This window comes from Dendrobium catenatum, unplaced genomic scaffold (genome assembly GCF_001605985.2).
Source record: "Dendrobium catenatum unplaced genomic scaffold, ASM160598v2 fragScaff_scaffold_621, whole genome shotgun sequence".
Lineage (NCBI taxonomy): Eukaryota > Viridiplantae > Streptophyta > Magnoliopsida > Asparagales > Orchidaceae > Dendrobium > Dendrobium catenatum.
Window position 1 is genome coordinate 12,872,127 of NW_021319083.1, and position 12,862 is coordinate 12,884,988.

General features: G+C 37.3%; 1 protein-coding gene across 1 annotated transcript in view; it reads left to right on the top strand.

Annotated features, from left to right (window-relative positions):
• The first annotated feature begins 2,442 nt into the window (after positions 1–2,442).
• The window catches only part of LOC110112466 (DNA gyrase subunit A, chloroplastic/mitochondrial), a 111,757-nt gene continuing 101,337 nt past the window's right edge, over positions 2,443–12,862 (top strand). The window contains exon 1 of the mRNA XM_028694993.1: positions 2,443–3,010. Within this exon, the coding sequence (XP_028550826.1) occupies positions 2,625–3,010 (386 nt within the window). The 5' untranslated portion in view covers positions 2,443–2,624. The remainder of the gene's footprint in view (positions 3,011–12,862) is intronic.

Genomic DNA, 12,862 nt, shown 5'->3' on the forward strand with positions numbered 1-12,862 from the left:
CTTCAAATTTTAATACTTAATATCAAAAAATTAAAAGCCCTTTAATTAGACTTTAATTTAATTTTGATTAAAATCACCCTTTTATTAAATTAAATAATTATTTAAAATTCCAAATTTTCTCCAAAACATCTATTTAGGTCATTTCCGTCCTTTGGGGGTGATTCCAAGCAGTTCGGAACTGATTTGGATCAAAACCCCTAAAATACCACTTTATTAAACAATTTTAATAATTCATTAATTACTCAAACTTTGAAAATTCATAACTAATTCTAGAAAATGTTGAATTGAGCAAACTAAAGGGCATTCAACTTAAATTAAGATCTAATATTTATAAAAAAATACTAGGTTTTCAAAAATCAACCTAAATTAAAAAGTCAACTCTCTGGTCAACCGTAGTTCATTAACTAGGGATTGAAATTTCTAAAATTCATAACTTTGCTTAGCAAACTCCAAATCTAGTAAACTAATAATATAATTACTCATCATAAGGTCTAATATTTTTAAAAAATGCTGGAACCTCAGAACCTTATCTATTTCTAAAAGTGACCTTTCGGACCCTCTTAATCTAGTAGGTAGGATGACCCCATACCTTCTAAAACCTGTTAATGCAACTTAAATTTTAACGAATAATATCCTAAGCAATAAAATGGACCAAGAAACTTAATTAACTAAAATGGACTCCAATTCATTAATGCTCAAACCTTAACTAAACTTCCCCTTTTGACCTTCAACAAATCAAAATACAAGGCAACTTAAACTAAGCACTCAACATAGGAAAAGGCATAATCACAAGTTTATTACACACACATATAATTATTTTCTATGGCACCACTTCTAACTCTAGGTTAGGCAGGTGATTATGCCTTTTCCATTTTCTGTGTTGTGATGCTCTTGCATGTGGCACGTGTGCTGATTAATTTAATTTAATGTGTGTTTTTTTCATTACTGTACATACTTTATGTGTGATGTGGTCGATTGTGTGTTAGATCTATTCTTAGATTAGGGACGATTTATACTAACACAATCTTATGCAGATGACCACGCTCATGTAATGCTAAAATAAAGAAGGCTAAAATAATAAATAATAATGGTTTAAATGATTGCTATAGGTGCTCCAGCCAAGTGTGTTTACTTTTCTGTTTATATATAAACTGTTTGGGATGTTATAACTGCTTATAATTTTTCTATTAGGATAACTATAGATGAGAGTAATTTTTTTTTCTATTTTTGATGTAACGTAATTTGTAATTTATAATAATATCGAGTTATGAAAGTCTTCAAAAGTAGGACATTTCAAACACTAGGTATCCAAAGAGAAAAAAATGTCATTCACATATAATTTCTTATTCATTTGGATATTCTTCTGGATGACGAACAATACAAACCCTAAAGGAGACGATTCAGAGGAAGACGATTTGAAGGAAGATGATCCGAAGACTAGAAGACGAAGACTCGAAGATAAAATGTCTTGCTTTTAAGACTTGCCTGGCCACCATTAATTTTTTGCAGAGTCTGAGTTGTACTTATATCACTTGCCATGGACTATGAATTTTCTTTAAAAAAGCGATTTTTTAGTATAAAAAATTCTTGAAAGTAGGGAAAAAATATTGGCAAAAAGTTGTCCTAAACAAAATCTTAGTTTAACTTCAAAAATTTTAAGGTACAAGCCCGTACCCATTAAAATAATAAATAAAATCTTATTTAAAACTTTCGCATTTATTTGATAAGTCAATCATGAATATGAACTTGTTTAATTGTGTTTGGCTCGATGATAATTTGAATATCATAATATAACAAAATATATATTCTATACTTTATATATAATTTATAAATAGACGATTTATGTTGAGCTCAATGAGTTAATGAGGTGAGCATAAACATAGAGTTTTTGCCCTTTCTTAGCCAACAATTTAACTCATCAAATTCTACTTACTTATATCCCATCTATTTTTTTATATATTTTTTAACTTATATCCCATCTATGTGTTCTATTTTTAGAAATTATTTTATTAGTAAAAAAGTTAAATAAAAATATCTGATTTTAAAATTTTGACTATGAACAATCTAACTTTAGATTCTTTTCAAATTTTATTTAATTACTATGTAATATTAATTGATCTATAACATGGAACTCATTTTAATTTGTTGATTGAAAATTTTGACTATTAAGTAAGAAATCTCAGAGACTAAGGTTTTGTTTGAGACAGCTTTTTTCTTGCTTCTTGAAGCAGCTTTTTAATATAAAAGTTAAATTTTTTGTACTAAAAAATTGCTTCAAGAAGCAGTAAAAAAGCCGTCCCAAACAAATTCTAAGTCTTACAATATAATTTATACATGAATTTACCTTAATTATCTTAAATGTTATATAAAAAAAAAAGAATTATCCAGCTCCATAGTTACAGTAGGAATATTATATACCAGCAAAACTTGGCGCGCAGACGCCATAAAAAAACAAACCCCTCAAAACCCTAAACCCCTTGCCCTTTCATCTCAGTCGCTTCGTACTTACGAGTAAGAGCCTTTGGGAGAAGAATTTTGTTTGGTTGCCTAGCAAATTGCGAACTAAGCGCTGGATGCTGCGCGTGGGAGGAGAAGCCTAGTGGTTTATACCCGCTTCCTCGGTAATGGCCCTCTCCTCCATGCTCCGCCTTACGTCATCTTCACTCGCGCGCTTCCGGCCAATCTTCTCCGCCTCCGGGCATTGCCCCTGTTGCGGCTTCTCGGAGCTCCGCTTCCTCTCGACTGGGCTGCCCAGGCGAATACCCGTGCTTAAAGCGAGGCGGAGGGATAAAGAAGAGACTAAGGAGGGCAAAGTGGAAGATGAAGGGGGCAACGGAACACTGTTGGTTAAGGATAGTAGCGGGCGTGGCGTTTGGGATGGGAAAATCGTCGCAACGGAGCTCCATAAGGAAGCAAAGGAGGCCTACATGGCGTATGCGATGTCGGTGCTTCTCGGCCGTGCCCTCCCGGACGTGCGGGATGGGCTCAAGCCGGTGCACCGCAGGATACTGTGAGTTGGACGCTCCGTTTGTTTTTAATAGTGTTAGTATTTTTTTTTGTATAGGAGAGGGATTAGCCCTCCCAATTTGAGTCACGTGAACAACAATTTCCTCCATATGTATTGTTCAGAAGCGAATTAAATGCAGGAAATACGGTTAAATGAAATAAATTTTTTTAAATGTCTTAGAGGAAGAGGTTTGAACTTTAGTTCAAGAAGAAAGATCAAGTTTGGCAGATATTAATACAATACTTGTAATGTTAGCAGCCCGGTTTTTATGAATTGTGAGATTTTGCTAATTCAGAGTAGGAAGCTGAAATGTCTATTGACTAGCTTCGCCCTACTTACTATTTTGTCCATTTATGTTTGTGCTAACCAGTTCGGAATCCTTTTGCATTGTTGAATTGGATGCCACACGATCCAAAGTAAGCGAAGTGAGTTGTACAAATCCATTTGCAACTACCGCATGCAATCCAACGGGTCTAACCGTTTCTTACAGAGTTTCTGTAAGAACTAGTTGTCATAAAATTTAATTCCTGGATTATAAAATTAATTCATGAATTTAACTAATAATGAAATATGACACTCATGCCATGCTTGTGGAATTGGGCTGGACAGTTAAAAAGAAGTGCGTGCTGTTCCTTATTCCTATCTTCTCAATGCTCTGGACTGTGATGATGCCTTGTGAACGTTTTCTGTAGCAAGATGCAGCATGCGCAATATATTTTGATTATTCTCTTTTTTTTTTCAAGCAGGCACTCAGTTACCTGTTTTCTCAATAGGCTTAGTTATCTTGCGATATATGAGCTCTCTTAGTTTCTTCTTCTTTTTTTTTTCTTTGATTTTTGGAATAGTCTTGGAGGTTCGCTAGAATATAAGCTGTAATCCATATTCTCAGTCTTTAATGTCAAGTATTATGGATGCTTTATATCCTATGAGACCAGGAATCTTACTAAGCTCATTAGGCTCGCTCACGATGGGGTTATATACTCTCTGAATCTTGATTATGATTTATGAAATATTCTTCCTTCCTAAGTAAACCTGTAATATAGTTACTATGGTTTTTAGTTTGTTAATTTTTTTTATTAAAGTGGAAACAGATATTTAGGTAATGGAAGAATCCACCAAGATAGACTATGGGTCTAGCCTCCTAAATGGATGGGATCACAATACTCTTAGGTAGAGTTTGGATACTCTTACTCAAAATATGGTTCAAAATCAAATTAAACTTATAATCTCGTTGGTCAAAATGACTTTGAGTGAGGTGTTTGATTAAACTTAGAACCTATCTTACATAAGATATTTTATCTGGGATTGGTTTCTTTGATGCTTTTAAAATTTATGCATTTGTAGAGCAATTGGAATATATGCATTTAGAAATGAATAAGTTGTTTTGTTGAATGCAAATCCAATGATTTGAAATGTTTTTTTTTTGTGTTTATTATGATACATTTCAAATGCATTGAAATACAACAAACAATAGTGGGCAATGGCTGGCGGTGGAAATAGGAAGTGGTTGCAGTGGGAAATGTAAGGTTGTGGGCTTTGAGTTTTTCCTGCATTTGGAATTTGTTCAATTTGGGTGAATTTTAAGTTTGTCAAAAATAGGCATTCTAGGTTATTCCAGTTCCCTTGCACAAATGGTTTGAATTTTATTTCAAACCAAATATAAAAAAATTAAAAACCCTGCATTATTGTTACTTTACACTCCTAAGGCCTGCAACAAAACAACCCTTAGAGTGTTAGGATTATTGATCGTAAAAGCCTCAGCGACCTTCTTCTTCTATGTTTGCTATCCACCTTTGATCTGCTAAAATTATTGCAAAATTATAGCATAGAATATTTAACGGTTTCATTATTTGATGCTAATACAGAGAACCATAGAAGCTACAGGTCTTAAAATTTTTGGATGGAACCAATCAATGTTTGAAGCTGCATGCTTGTGTTTTTCCTATTTTGGTGCACACTATCATGCTGAAACAATGAGGAATAATGTACTCCATTTGCTATAAAGGACTAAGGAGAGGACGGAAAATATGAGTTGATGAAAATCTAATTCAATTAAGTGATTTATTTTAATTAGTAAAGACATTGACATATTTATATCCAAAATGATTAGCAAAACTAAAGACCCGATCACTTCTTTTGATAGTGCAGTTAGAAGAGAGAAATTTTAAGGAGTGAATTGTGGATGATCAACTTGATTTTCCTTTATGTTCCTTAGTGGACTCCCCTTTCCTTTTCTATCTCCTCTTCTTTTGTTTGGAGGATAGAAATTTTCTTGAATTCAAAATATTTTCATTACACAATGGAGAAAAATGATTCATGTAGCCGACCCCACTTAGCGGAAAAAAGGGCTTATTCTTCTTGTTGTTGTAAAATATTTTTATGATTGGCAACTCCTCTTATCCTATCTTTTTGATAAGACAATTTTACTTTTTTGTTTTCTTTTTTGCTACTCCATGCCTTATTTTCCTTTTTTGTTTGGGATTTATAATTGAACCTTTTGTAAGCTTCTAGAAAGTACAAGAAATTGATATTGTTGTATAAATTTATGAGCGCTTCTTGAATTAGTTAGTTTGGTGAAAAAATTATTATTAGGATCTTTCTTGTTCAGGGCTACTCCTGTGATAAAGTAGTTTTTTCCCTTAAGCTTTTCTGGTTGACAAAATTTTCTTCATTTTGGATGGTTTTGTATAGCTTTGAAAGAACTTGTTAGCCTTTGGGTCCTTACTGTATTCCTAACATTGATGGGATGGATGATTATATAACCCTTTACATATACAGATTTCATAGAAGAAGGCGGAGAATAATTTTTAATGATAAATTCTTTGTCATCTTTCACACGTCTATAATTTTTGCAACCTTTTATTATAGAGGATGTTCTTTTTCTGCAAGTAAGAGATCCATAGAATTATGTGATATACGTATAGTGGCATTACTTTATAAGAGACTTCATTTATGAGCATTTTGGTAACTTGTCACTCTTCTCCTTTTTTGATCAAACCCATGAAGTAGGCTTTTGGATGAGGGTTGGTCATTAGTCCATGCTTTTGCACCAAAGCTTCTGTGATTGCATTTATTTTGCTATTTGAACGAGAAATGGTCATTGTGTAATAAATTGTCGTCTTCATAGACTGCTTGACATACACATTCTATTGGGAGGGCTTCTCTTTGATTTGCTCTATATCCTTGGTTCTAGATTGTTAAACAATCTTTGGGTTTGGGCTTTTCTATCTCCTCAATTTAAATGTTTTTTTTCTCCAATAGCGATTGTTATTATTATTTAAATTATTATTATTATTTATATTCTTACATCTCTCTCAGTATGTAGTTCAAGTAGAGCTTCCAACAATTATGATTGTTATGTGCCTTTGCAATGGGAATAATATAGTCGATTATCTTTCTTTTGATCAACCTTTGGTTTCTTTCTCTCATTTTGTAATTTAAGTTTTTTTGTTTTTTAGATCCAAAATTAACTCATCTCTTTTTTCAATTGCAATGGCCTTTGAATTGACCTCAGCTATACTGTTAATTGGGATGAGTTTTAACTCTTGTCGGAGTCCATCATGTAGACAGCCACATGTTTCAAGAAAACGAACCTCACTTATATGAAATTCCTAAAGCAAAGACTTGCCTTTGGAATTCTGTAGTGTAGTCTTGCACAAATTACTCGCAATTTTATCATTGTTATTGCCATCAAATTCATTGCTTTTTTTTTTCTCACAGATTGATAGAATTGAGACCTGATAAGGCCTTTTTATGGAAACCGTGACAATTTTATCATGTATAATTTTTGAACTTGATGTTTCATTACATGAGAGCATGTAAGGACATTTTTAGGTGGAAAAAAGAGATTTTATGTGCACTATTTTATTTGCATAAAGAGAAGTAAAGTTCGAGTGCTTATCCAACTATCTACTCAATCTAGGTTCATTGTAATGTCGTAAGAAGTTAGCTCCAACTTTGCATCAAAATTAAATGGAGGTTGTTATTTTTTGTTTGTACATGATCATCCTCATCTTTATATGCTGCCCCTCAAGTATCTTCACCTTCCTTCGAAATCATGGGTGCTTTATTGCGAAGTTGCCTTCTGATTATGAGAAGTTGAAGTTTAGAGGGGTATCTTCTTTATAAAACATCGGCCATGTACCTTTCTAATATTTCAAGTTTATAGGCTATTCCATTTGTGGCAGAAATAGCCACTTTATATGGCTGGTTATGCTTTAGCCTTAGTAGGATTTGGTTTTGGAGTTATATGTTTTAATCATTTTAAGGGTTTATCATAATTCTTGTAAGCTGGGATTTATGCTTTAATGCCAAATTATGGTTTTTGCTGATCATATTCTTCTTGTTGATAAGACTAGAGAGGGAGTTAAAGGTAAACTTGAATTACGGAGGTCAACGTTAGAGTCTAAAAGTTTTCGTTTAAGTAGATCTAAAACCAAATATATGAAATGTAATTTTAGTAGTAATAGATCTAGTGCGGGGATTATGACTTTGAGCAATCAAGTCATTAATAAGAGTACATGCTTTAAATATCCTGGATCTATTGTTCATAGTGATGGTGCAATTGATTGATATATTATTAGTAGAATTCAAGTTGGATGTTTGAAGAGAGGGAATGCATCGGGCTTGTTGTGTGATAGAAAAGTCCCCCTCAAACTTAGGGGAAAATTCTATAAAATGGTGGTGAGATTTGCAATGCTTTATGGTGCAGAATGTTGACTATTAAAAGAGAAGCATAATATTAAGTGTTACAGATATGAGGATGCTCAGGTGGATGAGTGGCTTTACTCTTAGATACATGATATAAAACGAGCATATACGTGAAAAGGTTGGAGTAGGTCCAGTGGATGATAAGATTAGAGAGAGTTGCCTTATGGTTTGGTCATATAACACGACGGCCTTTCTATGACTGGTTAGGAGAGTAGATGTATTAGATTTGACTTATGTTATGAAAGGTAGAGGTAGACCAAAAAGGACTTGGTTAGAAATTATTAGAAATGATATTTATTTATTAGATTTAAATGATAATTTGACTCTTAACAGGACACAATGGAGAAAAACATATTTATGTTGCCAACCCCATGTAATAGGATAAATGCTTGATGTTGTTGTTGTTGATGTACCAAATTCTGGTTTGGAATTCACCAAGGTAGACCAAGGGTTAGCCTCCTCAATGAATGTGATAGAAAATACTTGGGTTCGCAAGTAACCCTAACAATGAATTGGTAAAACAGCGAGAAAGAACACAAGAATACGAATGAAATCAACTCAAAACAATAGATTTGATTATATAAGATAAAACAAAGCAAACATAAAACAAGATACAATTGATCTTCTATTCGAGAGGAGGATCATTCTCTCCCAATCTCTAGACACCAAGTCTAGAGCCCAAGACACCCAAGAGACTCCAAGAGAACAATAATCAAGCATACCTACCTTAGCCTCTTCATCCCCTTTAAATAGCCCTCTCCACCTCCTTAAAAACTTCATAATATAAGATATTATTTAATTAATACAAAAGATATCAAATCTTTTAATTAATTAAATCCACTTCCCTAATATAAACTAATTTCAAAATTACTTCCCCTCTCTCCTATTGCCGCCTCAAGGGGGGCCTACAAGTTGGGTGTAAACACATCAAGGAGGCGGCTTAGCCCGCCTCTTGTAGAACTGGACCGACCCCTCCTGGGCCGGTTTGGTTGGTTCTGTAACATTACCACGCTCCCAAAGAACAACATTGTCCTCAAGGTGAAAGCTGGGAAACTGATGTTTCATCCTCTCGTATGGTTCCCACGTGCCCTCGTAGTATGGAAGGTTCTTCCACTGGATCAACACTTCCTTAGTTCCATCTTCTTTCTGGCGAACCCCCATCAGCTCTAAGGGTTCCAATGCCACCTCGAAATCCTTAATAAGTGTCACCGGTAACTCGGAATTGGTAGTATAGTCACCAATGACTTTTCTCAACTGCGATACATGAAAGACCGGATGTATAGTCGCCGTTGATGGTAGCTTTAGTCGATATGCTACTGCTCTGATCTTCTCCAGCACTTCATAAGTCCCAAGATACCTTGGAGTAAGCTTCTCATTCCTTCTATTGGCGACTGTCTTCTGTCTATACAATCGAAGCTTCAAGAACACTCTCTCCCCCACTTCAAACTGGATGTCCTTTCTATGCCTGTCAGCCTGTTTCTTCATAATCTGTTGAGCCCTCAACAGATGTCTCTTCGAGTCTTCTAGCACTCTATCCCTCTCCTCCAAGTACTCCTCTACTGAAGAAACTTGAGTACTACTACTCCCAAAGTGCACCAAGTGGGGAGGATCCCTTCCGTTCAACACCTTGAATGGGGTCATCTGAGAAGCAGAATGAAAAGAGGTGTTGTACCAGTACTCAGCCCATGATACACTTAGCCCATAGCTTGGGTGTTTCCGACACAAAGCATCTCATGTAAGTCTCCAAGCCCCTGTTGACTACCTCCGTTTGGCCATCCGTCTGTGGGTGGTAAGTTGTGCTCCTCTTCAGAACAGTCCCCTGTAACCTGAACAACTCCCTCCAGAAATGACTGAGGAACACCTTATCTCTATCTGATACTATTGCCTCTAATACTCCATGTAGCCTGACCACTTATCTGATGAAAGTTGAAGCCACTGTCACTGTGGTGTAGGGGTGCCGGAGGGGAATGAAATGTGTATACTTGCTCAACCTGTCCACCACCACTAAAATCACAGTGAATACTTCTGAACGGGGCAACCAATCAATGAAGTCCATTGATATCGCCTCCCATACTCGTCCCGGTAGCGCCAATGGCTGTAGTAGTCCTCGTGGTGGCATAGCCATGTATTTGTTCCTTTGACAGATCTCACATCTGGCTACCATCTCCTCTACATCTTTATGCATCCCCTTCCGATACAGTTCCAAAGCTAGCCTCCTGTATGTCTTCTGCACGCCTGAATGGCCCCCCAACCAATGTTTAAAATTGCGTATTCGGGTATTGAGACATTTTTCATTCGTGAGGCGAGGTGTAAGCCTCAAGGCGTTTTGAGGCGTAAGCCTCAAAATCAAAAGATTGCATAAACATAAAATGATAAATTTTTTATATACTAATGAGTGAATAATAACATAAAAAACATAAAATATGAAGTGAAATCAAAATATCCCAATAATAAGACAACATGAAATATAGTTCAACTCAAAATTCTATCTTTTCCAAATCCCAATATTCTTTTCATTAACATATAATTCCAATTTCCTAAAATAAATAGCAATGACATATCACATAAGAACTCATAAGTCATCAGCACTGTCATCACTAAGGGGTTCTTCATTTGAATTATCATTATGATGAACTGCTCTCTCCCTTTCTTCCTCTCATATAGAGTTCAATGTCAGGCATTTACTTCAAGATTTATGTACGTTTTAATATATATAGCGTGAGGCGTAAGCTTTATGCCAGTGAGGCGAGGCGGGCCTCAACCAAGTTGAGGCGCAAGCCTCATAATAAAAAACTCGAGGCGTAAGCATCAAGGGGTTTTTTACTGGAATTGCGCAAAGGCGAGCCTCATATTGTGCAATTTTAAACCATGCCCCCAACAGCACTTCCATGAAACTCCAGGAGTAAGTTTGGGATGTGGATCGAGGTTCGAGGCATCACAAACCTCCCATGATAAAGCAGTCTGTCCCGTCCAATGAGTACCCTGGGTGGTTATCTCCTTCTTTCAGTAAGTCTTCCCTGATCTTCCCGAAATCCTCATCCCTAACACTTTCTTCTCTTATGGCCTCCCAATCAAACATCAAAGGAATAGAGAGTGACATCGTCTGCAGCCCCCCCATACATCTTGACAATGCATCCACCGCCTTATTCTCCACTTCTGGTCTATACTGAATCTCAAAATCGTACCCCAACAATTTGGATAGCCACCTCTAATGCTCCTCTGTCACCATCTGCTATTCTAGCAGGTATTTCAAGCTCCGCTGATCAGTCCTGACAATGAAATGCCTCCCAAGTAGGTAGGGTCGCCACTTCTGGATAGCCAATACAATGACCATTAACTCTCTCTCATAAACTGACTTCAGCCTGGCTCGAGCAGTCAACTCCTGGCTGAAATAAGCAATGGGCCTACGACTCTGCATAAGTACTACACCCAGCCCGTATCCGACCCATCTGTCTCCACTATGAAGATCTGAGTGAAACTGGCAAGGCTAGGACTGACACTGTAGTCATAGCCTTCTTCAAGCTCTTGAATGTTGATGTGTTCGCCTCCCCCCAACCCGTCATTCTTCAACTGCTCAGTGAGTGGCCATGCTATGGTGCTATATCCCTTGACAAACCTTATGTAGTACTATGTCAGTCCTAGAAATCCCATCAGCTCCCTCATATTTTTGGGTACGGGCCACTTTAACATAGCCTCAATTTTAGACTGATCTGCTGCCACTCCTTTTGATACAACATGGCTCAAGTACTCTACACTAGCCTGTGCAAAGCAGCACTTCTTCAAGTTGGCCCTCAACTGGTGCTTCTGCAGTACTTCTAACACCTTTTTTAGATGCTCCCCGTGTTCTTCTTCCATCCTGCTGTAGACTAGATGTCGTCGAAGAATACCAATACAAAACGTCGTAGATAAGATTTGAAAACCTTATTCATAAGTGCCTGGAAAATGACTGGAGCATTGGTGAGGCCAAAAGACATTACCAGGAACTCATAGTGTCTCTCATGAGTTCAAAAAGCAGTTTTAGGGACATCCTCCTTCATCCGGATCTGATGGTATCCTAATTTCAAATCTATCTTGCTGAAGATCACCGTTCCATTCAATTCGTCCAATAGCTCATCAATAACGGGAATAGGAAACTTATCAGATACAATTTTCTTGTTGAGTGCTCTGTAGTCCACACAGAATTGCCAGCTGATGTCTTTTTTCTTCATCAATAGCACTAGACTAGAGAAAGGACTAACGCTTGGCCTGATGATGTTTGCCTCCTGCATCTCTCTAATCAAATTTTCAATTTCATCTTTATGAAACTGAGGGTAGTGATAAGACCATATGCTGATGGGTGACACCCCCTTTCTCAGAATGATGGCGTGCTCCTGCTCCCTCTGTGGTGGCAATCCCTCAGGTGGTTGAAACACCTCTTGGAATTGCCTTTTTCCACCTTCCCTGTGCTCATCATCACCCCGTAACAACCGGTCTATCAATTTCACTCCCAGTTGGTCGACAACCTGAGTGGAAATGAAATTAAGAGTGGCCCCACAGTCAATTAGCACCACCACATTCCTGTCCTCTATCTCCCCCTTCACTTTCATGGTATGATTTGTAGTGAATTCTACCACTGAGTTCAGGGAGACCTCGGCCAGATCCAAATGCAGATTCTCCTCCATCTCCTCCTCTGTCTCCTCCTTACCTCTCTCCTCGGTTTTCTCGTCATCACAGACGGTGAGAACCTGAAGAGTTCGGTCCTTGCACCGATACCCTGACGTATACTTTTCATTGCACATGAAGCACAACCCCTTGGCTCTCTTCTCATGCATCTCTTTTTCTGTCAGCCTCTTGAAATTTCCTCCACTCCTTTCTCCCACTGTCTTCTCCTTCGGAGCTTCTCTAATCCCTCCTGCGATCGGCCCCTTGGGTGCTAGGTGAGTGGTTGTCCACCTGTAAGTGCCTCCTGAGTTGTTGCTCCTCGCTCCATTTTCTAGGTTTTTCTGATTTTCCACTAGCTATGCAAGCTTCATGGCCTCCCCCAAGTCCCGTGGCATCAGGGCCTTCACAGCCGCTCTGATCTCTGCCTTCAGGCCTTTCATGAAGTTCCCCTCCAGTTATTAGACAAACGCTCTACTCTCTTGGCCAAGTGCTCGAATCTCTCCC